A 13,310-nucleotide genomic window follows, 5' to 3' on the forward strand; every position below is an offset into this window, starting at 1 on the left:
GATGGACAGAGACTGAGAGAGAGACTGAGATGCGGAGAGAAAGATGGACAGAGACTGAGAGAGACAGATAGAAAGATGGACAGAGACTGAGAGAGACAGATAGAAAGATGGACAGCGACTGAGAGAGACAGAGAGAAAGATGGACAGAGACTGAGAGAGACAGATAGAAAGATGGACAGCGACTGAGAGAGAGAGAGAGAAAGATGGACAGAGACTGAGAGAGACAGATAGAAAGATGGACAGCGACTGAGAGAGAGAGAGAGACTGAGATGCAGAGAGAAAGACAGACAGAGGCTGAAAGAGACTAATACAAAGAGAAAGACAGAAAAAGGCTGAGAGAGACAGAGATGTTGGAAAAAGGACAGACAGAGAGAAACAGATGAAGATACAGTACAGATACAGTACAGAGAGAGAGAGACAGAGATACAGAGACAAAGACAGAGACTAATAGAGACAGAAACAAACACGGCTCGAGACTGAGAGAGACAGAGAGAGAGAGAGGACAGAGACTGACAGACAGATTGAGACAGACAGAAAGAAGAAGACAGACAGACGGGTTTGAAACAGAATAGTCACTGAGCATTAATCACGTCTATGTAATGAATAAATCTTTGTCTCCTGTGCGCCGCTGTTTGTCTCCGCATTAATATTAATGAGTTATTGTCTTACCTTGTTAGAGCTTTGGTTTGTAATAGTTATAATATGTTGTACTTATTGTCCTCTCGCACCGCTATTTAATTATTATAATAATAATATCGATTATTATTCATGCAGTCACTTCACTAAGTCTGGAAAGTGCTTCACAGGGAGGACAGGAACACGGCTTGGGAGTCTCCGGAGTGGGAGTGCAGATAACTAACTAACGCTCTGACCTCATCAAGAACCGCTGTCTGTCTATCCTCAAAATAAACGAACGCTGAAAACTATAATACAAGATCTCTCCCAGCCTCGCTCACGTTCCACCGGATCACCACGGCTACAATTAAAGCCGAGCTAAAATGCTAATTTGTGCCACGTTCCCGACAGTTCGGAGATGCACCCTTATTTCAGATGCTGCTGGTTGTAATGCTGTTTACTACAGTAGAAAGGACATCATGTTCTCTTTCATGTCTGAACGCTTGAACTAGATTTCTGACTAATGAATCGCTGACATTTTAGGTAAATTATACGACGCGAGTTACCCCGATCAGCCGTAACATTAAAACCACCTGCCTAATATGGTGTAGGTCCTCCTTCCTTGTGCAACCAAAACAGCTCTGACCCGTTGAGGCATTGGACTCTACAAGACCTCTGAAGGTGTGTGTGCTGTGGTTTCTCGCACCAAGACGTTAGCAGCAGATCCTTTAAATCCTGTAAGTTGCGAGACGGAGCCTCCATGGAACGGACTTGTCACATCCTACACACGCTGGATTGAGATCTGGGGAATTTTGAGGCTGAGAATTCTTTGTCATGTTCCTCATAGAGTTCCTGAACTATTTTTGCAGCGGGACATAACTTTGTTATAAAAGGTCTGCGGCGGTGTTTAGATAGGTGGTACGTGTCAAAGTAACATCCAGGACCCAAGGTTTCCCAGCAGAACATCGCCCAGAGCATCACACCGCCTCCGCCAGGTTGCCGTCTTCCCATAGAGCATCCTGGTGCCGTCTCTTCCCCAGGTACGCGACGCACACACACCCGGCTGTCCACATGATGTAAAAGATAACGTGATTCATCAGACCAGGCCACCTTCTTCCATTGCTCCATGGTCCAGCTCTGATGCTCACGTGCCCCTGAAATGATACTTTACAGAGAACAATTCCTTACGTGTTTCATATCCCAGTGTTATAAAAGTAACCTATAGTTGTGAGACCTCAGAAAAGTGTCTTGTGTTGTCATTTATTGCACGATCAATATCGTTTACGGTAACGCGCATCCAAAACTGTCAGTCCCAACACAACGCAACGCACTGCGAGTGTGTGGAGTTAAACGACATTCTTCGTTATGAAAGCAGCTGCTCATATCCCTCAGCATCTGTCAGCTCCCTGCTGCCTGTCTTTCACACTGTGGAACGCTCTCAGAGGAGATCAGTGTGCACTTTTTCCTCGTGTGAGCTGCCACGGTGTCCTAAGTAGGACAATCAGGTCCACACACAAGCACACACGAGCAGCTATTAGCGTGCAGCAGCTCCACTTTCAGATGATTTCTGAGAGGCCATGGGGAGCGTACATCATTGATTCGGGCGTCTGAGAGCAGCTCCGCTGTCGGCTCAAATGGCCACGGATGATATGAATGGAACCAGAGCGAAAGCGACTGGGACATGTCATTAGTTTCGTCTACTAGCAGAGTGTGTGTGTGTGATAAGTGGACGTAGGCCACCATGATGCAGCGATTTTCCCTCAGACGGCTCGAGATTGGAGACAGCATGCCTTGCTTTTAAGGACCATAATTTCCAGACGGCGCCAAAAATGTGGACACGCGAGTTAACCTGGACATTTATGATAAACAAGTTATTGGTTATGTTCATCATCTTCCAGATGATGACGTCAGGACGTGCGTATCAGTGTCTTCTTCCCGCTGTTCCTTTATAGGAAATTCAAAGCGTTTATTTATTTAAGAACGACATATCATACTTTTTATACATTCACAGTTACGCGTTTGTACACCAGAACTTTTCTCGGTATCGTTACATCCTTTCCACCTGCCTCGTGAGTTTCCACAACTTTATTATGACAATAGTGTATATCTACCCAAAGGCAAACGCCGCCTCCGCCTCCAGTCGATTTTTTTCACCCGATGCACCAAACTTCATACTGCGTGATTTTAACCACGTGTCCCTGAAAAAGACACTTACACATTTTTATCAATATGGCTCCTGTCCAAGTAGATGAGATGAGACATTAGATCTTTGTTATGGGTCAGTAAAGGATGCTTATAAATCCCTCCCACTACCTCCACTGGGCTCTGCGGATCATAACTGTGTGCATTTACCGCCCATATATAAAATGTTTTAAGGAGACAGAAAATGCAAATAAAGGACATAAAGGTTTGGACTGAGGAACGTTTGTCTGCAGGAACGTTAGGATTCGGGACAATGAGACCAGCCACGGCTCGGTCAGCGATGACTTTGCCAAGTGGTGTGAGGAATCCTATCTTCAACTGAACTTATCTAAGACACAAGACATTTTTAGAAAACAGGTCTATACACATAAAGGCACACTCATTAAGGGTCGGACGATAACGTGTGAAATCCTATAAATATCCTGGGATAATTACTGACTCAAAACTGAACTTTGAAGCAAATTGTGAAGCTGTGTGTAAGCAGGGGCACCAGCGTTTGTGTTGTTTAAGGAAATGGTCCCATTTTCACACTGACAAAACTACGATGACGTTATTCTATCATGCTTTTATTGAATCGAGTTTGATCTTTTCTTTAGGGGTCTTGGTTTGGAAATCTACCTTTAAAAAATATAAATACTTTGAGTCAAATTGTTAAATGGTCTAGTAGGGCGATCGGGGAGTCCAGCTCAGCCCAGTGTCTCTGTACACCAGACAGTTACAGTGGATGAATGGCTCAATTTCAGCTTCTTCCTTCTGGACGAAGGTATATAGTCGCACAGTGCGGAACAAAGCGGTACAAAAAACAGCTTTGTTCCAGCAGATATTACTCAGTTGAACAAGTCAGAGCAATATTGCATAGATGATATATATATATATATATATATATATATACACACACAACCCCAATTCCAAAAAAGTTGGGACGCTGTGTACAAAATGTAAATAAAAACAGAAGGCAATGATTTGCAAATCTCAGAAACCCATATGTTATGCACAACAGAATACGGAAAACATTTCAAATGTTTAAACTGAGGAAATGTACCATTTTAAGAAAACATTAAGGCCATTTTGAATTTGATGGCCGCAACACGTCTCAAAAAAGTTGGGACGGTGGAAACAAAAGGCTGGAAAAGTAATCTATTAAAAAAGAAACAGCTGGAGGATCATTTTGCAGCTAATTAGGTTAATTGGGAACAGGTCATTAAGATGATTGGGAATATAAAGAGTATCTTAGAGAGGCAGAGTCTTTCTGAAGTAAAGATGGGATGGAATCTGGATGGAAGCAATAGAGTATGTTGCTCTAAAGCCTGTATATACCTTTCAGCATTGATGTCGCCTTTCCAGATGTGCAAGCTGCCCATTAAATCTAACTATAAACTGATAAAAAAGTATCACGGGTCACTCTTTAATAAATATCTTTGTAATTGTTGACAGACTGCTGTGGTATAAGAGGAATGAATCACTTTGGGGCATGCTGTTGTAAGAATCGAATAGAGTTCTGAGTGGTAACAGTAGCTCCACTTCGAGTCGGGTCGCATCACTCATTGTCGTTGATTATTTTTCCGTAACGGCTAGTCCCCGAGTGTTTTATTCCTTACATCGCAGACTTCAGTTCATTGAGAACACTAGTGACAGTAATGACATGACTAAACCCTTCCCACTGTGCGTATGATTTCCTGATTTGACCTCTTTAGTCCTTCCTTAGTTTAGTCTGTTTATTCCGATCACTTGGAAGTCAATTCATATTCTGATTCTCTTTGGATTTGTCTGCCTTGTTGGAGTTCTAATGAAACCCTGCATCAAACCCCCATCCGTCCCTGACACAAAGACCCCCACAGGTCCATCCATGCCATCTTCTGCAATCACTCCAGTTTAACGGCAAATTCAGAAGTGAGTAGCATAATGATCAATCTCTCTCTCACTCTCTCTGCCATTCTCTCTCTCTCTGAAGGACTCTCTAATAATCATTAAGACGTCCTCTGCCTAATCAGAGGCTGTTAATCGTGCTCTGAATAAGGCTGTTTCATGACTAACAACATTTTATTGAAGATTAACTGACCAGCACCAGCCAGGGTTGTGTTTTATTACTGAACCACTCTTATACACGACTACTACAGACAGCGGTGGATGGCGTTCAGCATCTGTACATTTACTGTATTTGACCGATCACAAAAAAATAATAATTCTTTTACTCCTCAGCCTCATGCTACTATGTCGATGCTGAGTCATTGATGGAACCACACTCGACAGTTGATACAATGACATGAAGAAAAAAAACATGACATCAAATAATATCATTTCCAACCAACTGTCACAAAAGCATGACAGAACCAAATGGACAAATGGTTTGATGGACTTAAACCTTCTGTGAAATTCCACTCCACTGAGTGACACTGAGTTACAAGCCATCGAATATGGTTTAATTTCCCAAAAGAAAAATCAATAGAATTCATTCATTAATAGACTAACGCATACACGATTATGCAATTTGGAAACAGACCCATGTTATACAGCCGTCACAAAAAGCTTAACATCACTATGATTCTCTAACTTAGCTAGCCAGGTAGTTAGCTGCTAGTAGCCCAGCTTGCATTTGTCACAGCTGTATGTCGGAATCAGTGTGTTCATGTGAATCGCCATATTCCCACTGATTTATTTAACAGTAACCGAACCCCAAAATATACCACAACAACCGTGTTTATTCATCATTAAAATCAACTAACATTAACATTAGCTAGCTGCACAGTTTAGCGCAAAACTCCAGCCTCCAGCGATCCTCTATTTAATGACACCACTAAGGTTATAATTTCAGACTGAAGTACTGAGAAAGTCCGCGTTAAAATAGAAAAAATACTTCATCTTGTCCCGTGCTCAAGCGATCTGGACCCAAACACCATTCTATATAATCACAATTAGACACCAAGGGGAGATAATCATATCGTGTTTTTGAGTCTAACTGAAATAAAAAAACCTTGTTTCACCATGGAGCAGAAACGTGAATAATTAACGTTAATAAACGTATAGTTTGACCAATATGCACATTTTCGCTGACTAAAATACTCTTGTTTAACATTCTTTTTCATACGAGTCAAAGACATAATAACTAAAATGAATCAATATGACATGACTAAAGGTCACCGTCACAGTATCTGTTGCGGTTGTTATGGTAACCGCAATACGAACTGGGGGTTGGGGGGGTGGAGGTGCATACTGTGACAGTGACCTTTACTTGTGCCATATTGATTCGATTTGACAGCAACAATTTTGTTTTTGTTTTTTTTATCTTGTCATCACGGGTGGGGGGAGGGGTCTGGCTTAGTGGTTAGTACATCGGGGTCCAATTCCCACTTCTGCCCTGTGTGTGCGGGGCTTGCATGCTCTCCCCGTGCTCCGAGGGCTTCCTCTGGGTACCCCCCAGTCCCCGTCGCCCCCCCAGAGTCCAAAGACATGCCCTGTAGGCTGACTTTAATTTCCAAATTGTCTGTAGTGTGTGAATGTGTGTGTGCGATTGTGCCACACCATCAAGGGTGTCCTCTGCCTTGTGCCCCTGGGATAGCTACGGGCTCCCTGCAACCATGTGTGTAGGATAAGCGGTACAGAAAATAGATGGATGGACGGATGGATGGATCTTGTCATCAACATTCTTTTGTTTTCTCTTATGATGTTCACCTGTTCCTTGTTTCCCCTTAGTATCAGTTTGTTTACACTGTACACTCATGCTGAGTTCACAGATTTTTGTCAAGCCCTTTTTTCCAGTCCCACCATTTAGTGAAATGACAACAGAAACAACCTAGAAATAGGTTTTAAAAACTGTATGATAGTGAGCACTGACCTGTACACTGGTAAGTGTGGTGTATTGGTAAGCTTTAATGACCAGGTAGTTGGCTTCAATATCGATCACGCCGAGGATCATGTACTTCCACCATCGTCTCTTCAGGATCGCCAGTAAATTCTCCTCTCCTGAAACAGAACAAGATAAATCATTCGGGTTTTTTCTTTTCTTTGAAATTTCCCCCCATATTCTCCATACTTGTTTTGGCCCACCCACCACCCGTGACCCTTGTTAGACAACAGCTACCAACTGGGATGAAGCCGGTCAACCGCATCTTTTCGAACTGCTGCTCATGCTGTATCACAGGGCAGTGTAACACACTCCGAGAAAAGTGCTATCCACCCTCTTCTACGTACATGATCTCACAGAACCTATGATTGGCTAGTGTCACTTTGATTGACAGGTGAGAGAGAGAGTATACCATCCCTCCCACCCAGAGAGCACGGCAAAACTTTGCACTCAAAAGTTTTGACTCCCATGGCGTTTTTCTTGGCGACATCTATGTTATACTAACTTCTGTTCATTTATAATAATTTATATTTCTCATTATATAATCTCAAAAATTCTCGTAATACCATAAAAAGGCTTAATCAAATATGAGAAACAAGTGTAGGCTCTGAATGCTGCTTTTCAGCCACAATTTGCCGAAATGTCACTGTAGTGTAGCATGTTATCTGAAACCTAGGGCTGAACACAAATCCAGGATTAATTGGAACGCAACAGCAGGTCAATTACTGCAAGAAAATAGTAGATAAACAAAAGCATAGATCTCAACATGCCCACCAGAGACTCAATCTACCACTGGAGTGGAGAAAATGTTCAAAGAATAATGAGTTTTTATTTGAACATGCTTTGGCATTTTATCCCAGCTAAAAGATAGCAGTAATCATCTGCCACAACAAGAACCTTCCAGAATGCTGGAGTTGACTTTTATAATTGGTGAAAAATCCCTTCAGAGTGAAATGCGTGGTAACACTAATTGGGCCCCAAAGACAAAATCTCCAGCCTTCATTTTTAATTTTTTTTTTTACACCGTGGCGTAGAGGAGGAGAGATGAAACGTAATTAGGTCATTTCAGACATTACAGGGGTTGTGGTAGCTGAAAGGTCTGATTTAGTGACCAGAAAAACTGCCACGGTTAGGTTCTTGAGAAAGCCATTAACTGTTAATTATCCAAGGGCAGTGGTAGCTCAGTGGTTAGGGATCTGTAAATGACAGCATCAGTAGTGTTGGTTCTCGTTGGGGATTACTTAATGGCTGAGTGCAAAATGTTTCCAGCAGTCAAACTTTTTTTTTTATATATCTTTTACCCATTCTAATATATCATTCAGGTATTAAAAGTTTCCTATTCCTATGAGACACAGCTTGAGACGTAAGCCTCATATCCATAAACTTCATATTGTTTTGTTTTTTTCCCCACATATACCCCGAGGCCCTGCTTTATGTAGATCTCACATAAGAAGGCTAATTTGCGTGCGTAATGAGATAAATTGTGCGTGCAGTTAGAAGCGATTCGCAAAGAAGAACAGCGTCGGAGAATCTGAATGAGAAAACAATATATGAATGAGGTTTTTGTGTTTGCTAATTGTTCACAATAGCCACGGAAAGTTGGGATCTCCTGAAAAGAAATGAAAACGGAAACGAAACTCGTGACAACAGGAAATACAAACATCTCTCTTGCATACCTACTGCTACAGTCTGATTATGTATGTGCGAAAGGACAGTGACAGCATTTAGTCAGCCCTCTTCATCATCTCACACCAGAATGACATTCAGTTTCGCTGGAACTTTGCAAACAGGCAGAAAGGTGATGACATAGGAAATCTCGCCACACGATTAAACATGTGTTACATAAGGCAAGAGATTTTAAAGTGTGTAATAATCATGATGGGCGCCTGTGGTCTGGGTCAAAGCACAGCTCTATGCAATTCAGAGGAAAAGCAATTTAACTGCATTGTGTTCATGTGAAAGTAACCCGAGGACATGCAGGTGCTGGAAATGTGTTAGTGATGAGGATCAGCACCCAGAATGCAGCGCCTATTGAGCAGAGCCGGAAGACAGAATATGAACCTGTCCTAGCCTTGACAGAGCGCTAATGAAGCCAACCTGTCTGCTCTGACGGAGGACGTTCCTTCTACACACACACACACACACCCACACAAACCCAAAAAACCTTCCCTACACAGTGTCAGAACATAACACATTTTTAGAAGTTCTTAGACCATACTATATCTATCTATCTATCTATCTATCTATCTATATATATATACATATATCTATCTACATATATCTATATACGATTAAACATATGTATATCTACATATATATATATATACACACATATACATATATCTATCTACATATATCTATATACGATTAAACATATATCTATCTATCTATATAGATAGATAGATAGATAGATAGATATAGATATATACACATACACACACATACATACATATATGCAAGTTTTGTAAATAAGAGTTTTTTTTAAATAGTGCCTTTAATTACCGAAATTATCAGCAATCTCAATAATAATATTATTTATTTTTATATTAGTTGCTTGAGATAAAATAGTTCAAATCGGAGGCTGAGACGGCCATTGTAAAACATTGATTTTGTGTGTTGCAACCAATTTTGGGGTTGACTTAGGTTTGTAGTCATTATCTTATTAAAAGTATTAAAAGCTAAGGCCAATCGAAGGCCAATTTGTAACCTCCTAGTTGAAGCAATTCCTGGTACATAGCAGAGTTCACAATGCCATCATCAGAGTCTCTGAATGTCCAACCACAAAACAGCCTCAAAGCATTACTGATCCAGTGGGTTTGGGTTCTTTCCTTGTATTCACTCCCCCTTTTTTTTCCCCACCAAGCATGTTAATGGCGCTCTGACCACAAAACATGATTCCAACTGTAATTACTGTAAAGCTCGGCGAAATTCAAGAGCTGCACTTAGTGGCTTTTTGTCAGAAAGCTTGTTATGGACGTGTGTCGAACAGTTGACTTTGATGCTTGACAACCCTTTGATTTATACACAAAGACTTAGGGATCGGATGGAACGCTTTTTAATGATGAGTTTACCTTATTCAACTATTAATAACATGTAAACTGTAATCAAATGTTTACCAAAAAAAAATAAAAGCTCCATGTGACTGGCAGTGTATCGACAGTATACCATATTCTTTCAGGCTATCAACAATTTAGTATTGGGGGAAAATACCGTTATTTGAAAAGATATATATTATTATGAGAATGTTTTTTTGTTTTTTTTTGGCGTTAAAGGAAACTAGTAAAGTAAGAAGTTTCTCAGCCTGAGTAGAAATTGTGCTAATGTTTCATTTTCATTAGTCTATGCAGATAAATCTGAGTTGACTGTATTACAATTGATTTATGAAATATACCTGAAGCCATTAATAACGCAGAACAACTAGTGGATCTGGATTGTCCGCTACTGGATCGGGATTTTCCACTGAATAAGAAAATACACAAAGACATTGCTTCAAGACATGTCCGATCCACCATGACAACCATTTCACACATTTCATTTCATCATCTTTCCCTAAATGAAGACGTTACAAAGGCTGCCATCTTAAATCAGCTGTTCTTCCAATCCTATTATCTCACCTTCCATTAGAGGAAATATTCACCTTTCACGAGGAGCAGACGACTTACACTCAATCTTCTTACAGCCTTTCTGCCATTCGCATGAGCTCCTCTGAGAAGCCAGCCAGCGTTGAGGAAATAACTCAAAACTGATGCAATCTGCCGCGTTACTCCGACATCCTGTTCATAAGTGGCCTTCATGTGGCACCTCTTCATACTAACAGCTGCCAAAGCCACATATGCTTATATTAGAGATGTCATATTACAGAGTTTAGATGGTCTCCGTAATGAGCAATGAACAGCGGGAAGGAAAAATGAGGAAAAGAACAAGGTGGTGGTAGAGTTGGTGTCCTTTTTAGCCCCATTAAAGAAGAAACAGCAGCAGGGAACTGGGGAGAGTGGAGTAATGACATGGAAGAGATTCTTAATCAGTTTGGCAGTCCAGCTCTGTGTCTGCCTCCCACCGAGACAAATGGCTACTCTTCTCGACGCTCTAACTGGCTCTTGCCAAGACAATTAAACTTTACCTAAAGTTTAAAGAGGATTTATCATGTGCGAATGCATTTCCGCTACAAATTGTTCACATTTTCTGCCAGCTGTGGTAGCGCTTGTGTCAGGGAAAGCTAATTAAACAGGCAGGAGGAAACTTGGAAACATCAGCTGTAGGCTGTCTAATACACCTGCCTCTTAATCTGCGTCGGTGAAAGGCTCGGCAAAAACACTTTGTTTAACCGATCGGATGGAGTTTGAATGGCTGATAAAGCAGAAATTTTATATCAGAATATTTTAAAAACAAATATATTGAAAAAAAGTGATTTCTTGTAAGCTTTTCTTAGTGTCACCACTTGTAGTTCCCTCAACAGCCTTTCTCTCGCTCTCTCGCTCTCTCTCTCTCTCTCTCTTGCAAACAATAATCATCAGCACTGAAGACTTTCCCATGGTGGAAAACTTACAGAATATATTCAATTCAATTCAATTCAATTTTATTTGTATAGCGCTTTTTACAATAGACATTGTCTCAAAGCAGCTTTACAGAAATATCAACACGGTACATAGATATTAAAGGTGTGAATTTATCCCAACTGAGCAAGCCACTGAGTGGCGAAATTCTTTTCCCATTTTACTTCTGGAAAGCTACAGTCGCTATAAAGCTATAGTTGAAATATTTCACAGTATATTTCAGTTGTGTAATGTATTGTATATATCACAGTATAGATAGATAGACAGACAGACAGACAGACAGACAGTTTTATTTTATTGATCCCACAAGGGAAATTATTAAATAATTGTTAAATACATATTTCTACCAAAAGTAAAAATGACTGTTGAGAGACTCAGCTGTGAGAAAATTAGAGTACGTATAAATCAACACACACAAATACAGAGAAAGCATGTAAAATGCTACAGACAGTTACCTGAGCTCAGGATCCAACTTCAGACCCCAGGGCTGTGAGGCATCAATTACCCAAATAGAAATAAATTTGTTTTTCAAAAAATAAATAAATAAATAAGTTAGACAGCCAATAAAAGCAATAAAAAAAAGTAAAGTACAAACATGCAAAAAAAAAAACCCTATAGTGAAAATGTACTACAACACAAACCAGTACAAAATATTACCATTCTTAATGTCCCATGATATCCCATTAAAGGGTCCATATGAATCATTCTAAAATAATTATTTCCTAACAAGCTCTTCATCTTCATTTTGATGTTTGTGTGACTCAAAGCCATCATGTGGTTGCCAATCACCGCAACGTTTTGATCACAGATGTCTTGCGTGCACCTTCTGTTATTATTCACACTTCTGTTTTTTGGGGGGTTTTTTTTAGACCCAGACGGAAAATGAAGTGGGAAAGCTGTTTTCGAGCCTAGGAGCTGTCTAAAAAGTCAATCCCTGTTTCTCTTCAAAACGCTGGTCTGGCGTTTGCTACATGTCAACGAACGAGATCAACTTTCCTCAACTTGTCATGTTACTTCCTGTTTCAAGTTTGGCGATAGCCGAGAAAGGACTGTTACGGTAAGCTCAGGAGATGGAACGCCTTACTCATATAGAGCACTGGAATGATCTCACAGTTTGGTGTATGCGCTTGCACTGGGAACATGAAAAAAATGTCGTGCCAGCCTCTTATACAAAAAACGAGTCCTCGTTTGCAGGCGATCCTGCACGATGACATGCCATGCATCCAAAAAGCCATATTCTTCTCCACTTGAGCGTCGGTACCAAAGGAAGACAATAAACAAAACAGAAAATGGATGAACCGAGTGGCTGCCATTTTGCAAGTCTGCAGAAAAGAAGTGACGTATGGAATTCCACAAATCAAATGCTTGGTGTGGACTCAAGTATTCAGACCAAGATTGAAAACGCTGTTCATTTTGAAAGGGTATTGCAGCCGTAAGCATTCGTAATGCCGCTCTCCTCTACAACAAGTCTGTACATTCAGCTACTTTTTTCAACAAGAACATTTCTATAAGTTGACGAATTTCCACCGGCGTTTCATTTTATACAGTATACAGCACATCATTAACTGGCAGTGGGAGCTGGAGCACTCGTCCGGAAAAGAAACGAAGCGGTACTAATTTACTCTTGACAATATGAGCAGCCATGTTGATACGATCATATGCTAAACTCAGGATTGACGACCTCATGTAAATTCTGTAAAGGGTTGGGGTACTAACTAAATAATGAATCTTTATTTAACATAAATATACTTTACCAGACTTTTCCGGATGCTGGAGGCCATGGTGCATGACAAAACATGACGGATCGTCATACTCATTTCTCCTTACTCAAAACTGAACTAAAAGCCCTGCTACATTACCCGAGATGGCCTTGATCAAAATAAAGTGGCGACATTCAACAGCGCACAATACACTCTGGATAAAAGCATCAGCTAGATTAATAAATAATAAAATTGCCGTGAATGTATGGGAAATCTGTTTTACAGCAATTAAAGCGGGGTTTGTGAACGGACAACAGAGAGACTCGACGAGATCGTTCACAAAACATTCTCATTTTCTTTAAAGTGCATACAGCCTTAATTTACAGTGCACTAGATCAT

At 40.6% G+C, this 13,310-nt stretch overlaps 1 protein-coding gene across 1 annotated transcript in view; it reads right to left on the minus strand.

Annotated features, from left to right (window-relative positions):
• Window positions 1-13,310, minus strand: part of slc35f1 (solute carrier family 35 member F1) — a 107,341-nt gene that overhangs the window by 36,047 nt on the left and 57,984 nt on the right. The window contains exon 3 of the mRNA XM_053613838.1: window positions 6,650-6,777. Coding sequence (XP_053469813.1) covers window positions 6,650-6,777 — 128 coding nt within the window. The remainder of the gene's footprint in view (window positions 1-6,649; window positions 6,778-13,310) is intronic.

The sequence above is a fragment of the Ictalurus furcatus genome, chromosome 25 (assembly GCF_023375685.1).
Source record: "Ictalurus furcatus strain D&B chromosome 25, Billie_1.0, whole genome shotgun sequence".
In the NCBI taxonomy this organism is placed as follows: Eukaryota; Metazoa; Chordata; class Actinopteri; order Siluriformes; family Ictaluridae; genus Ictalurus; species Ictalurus furcatus.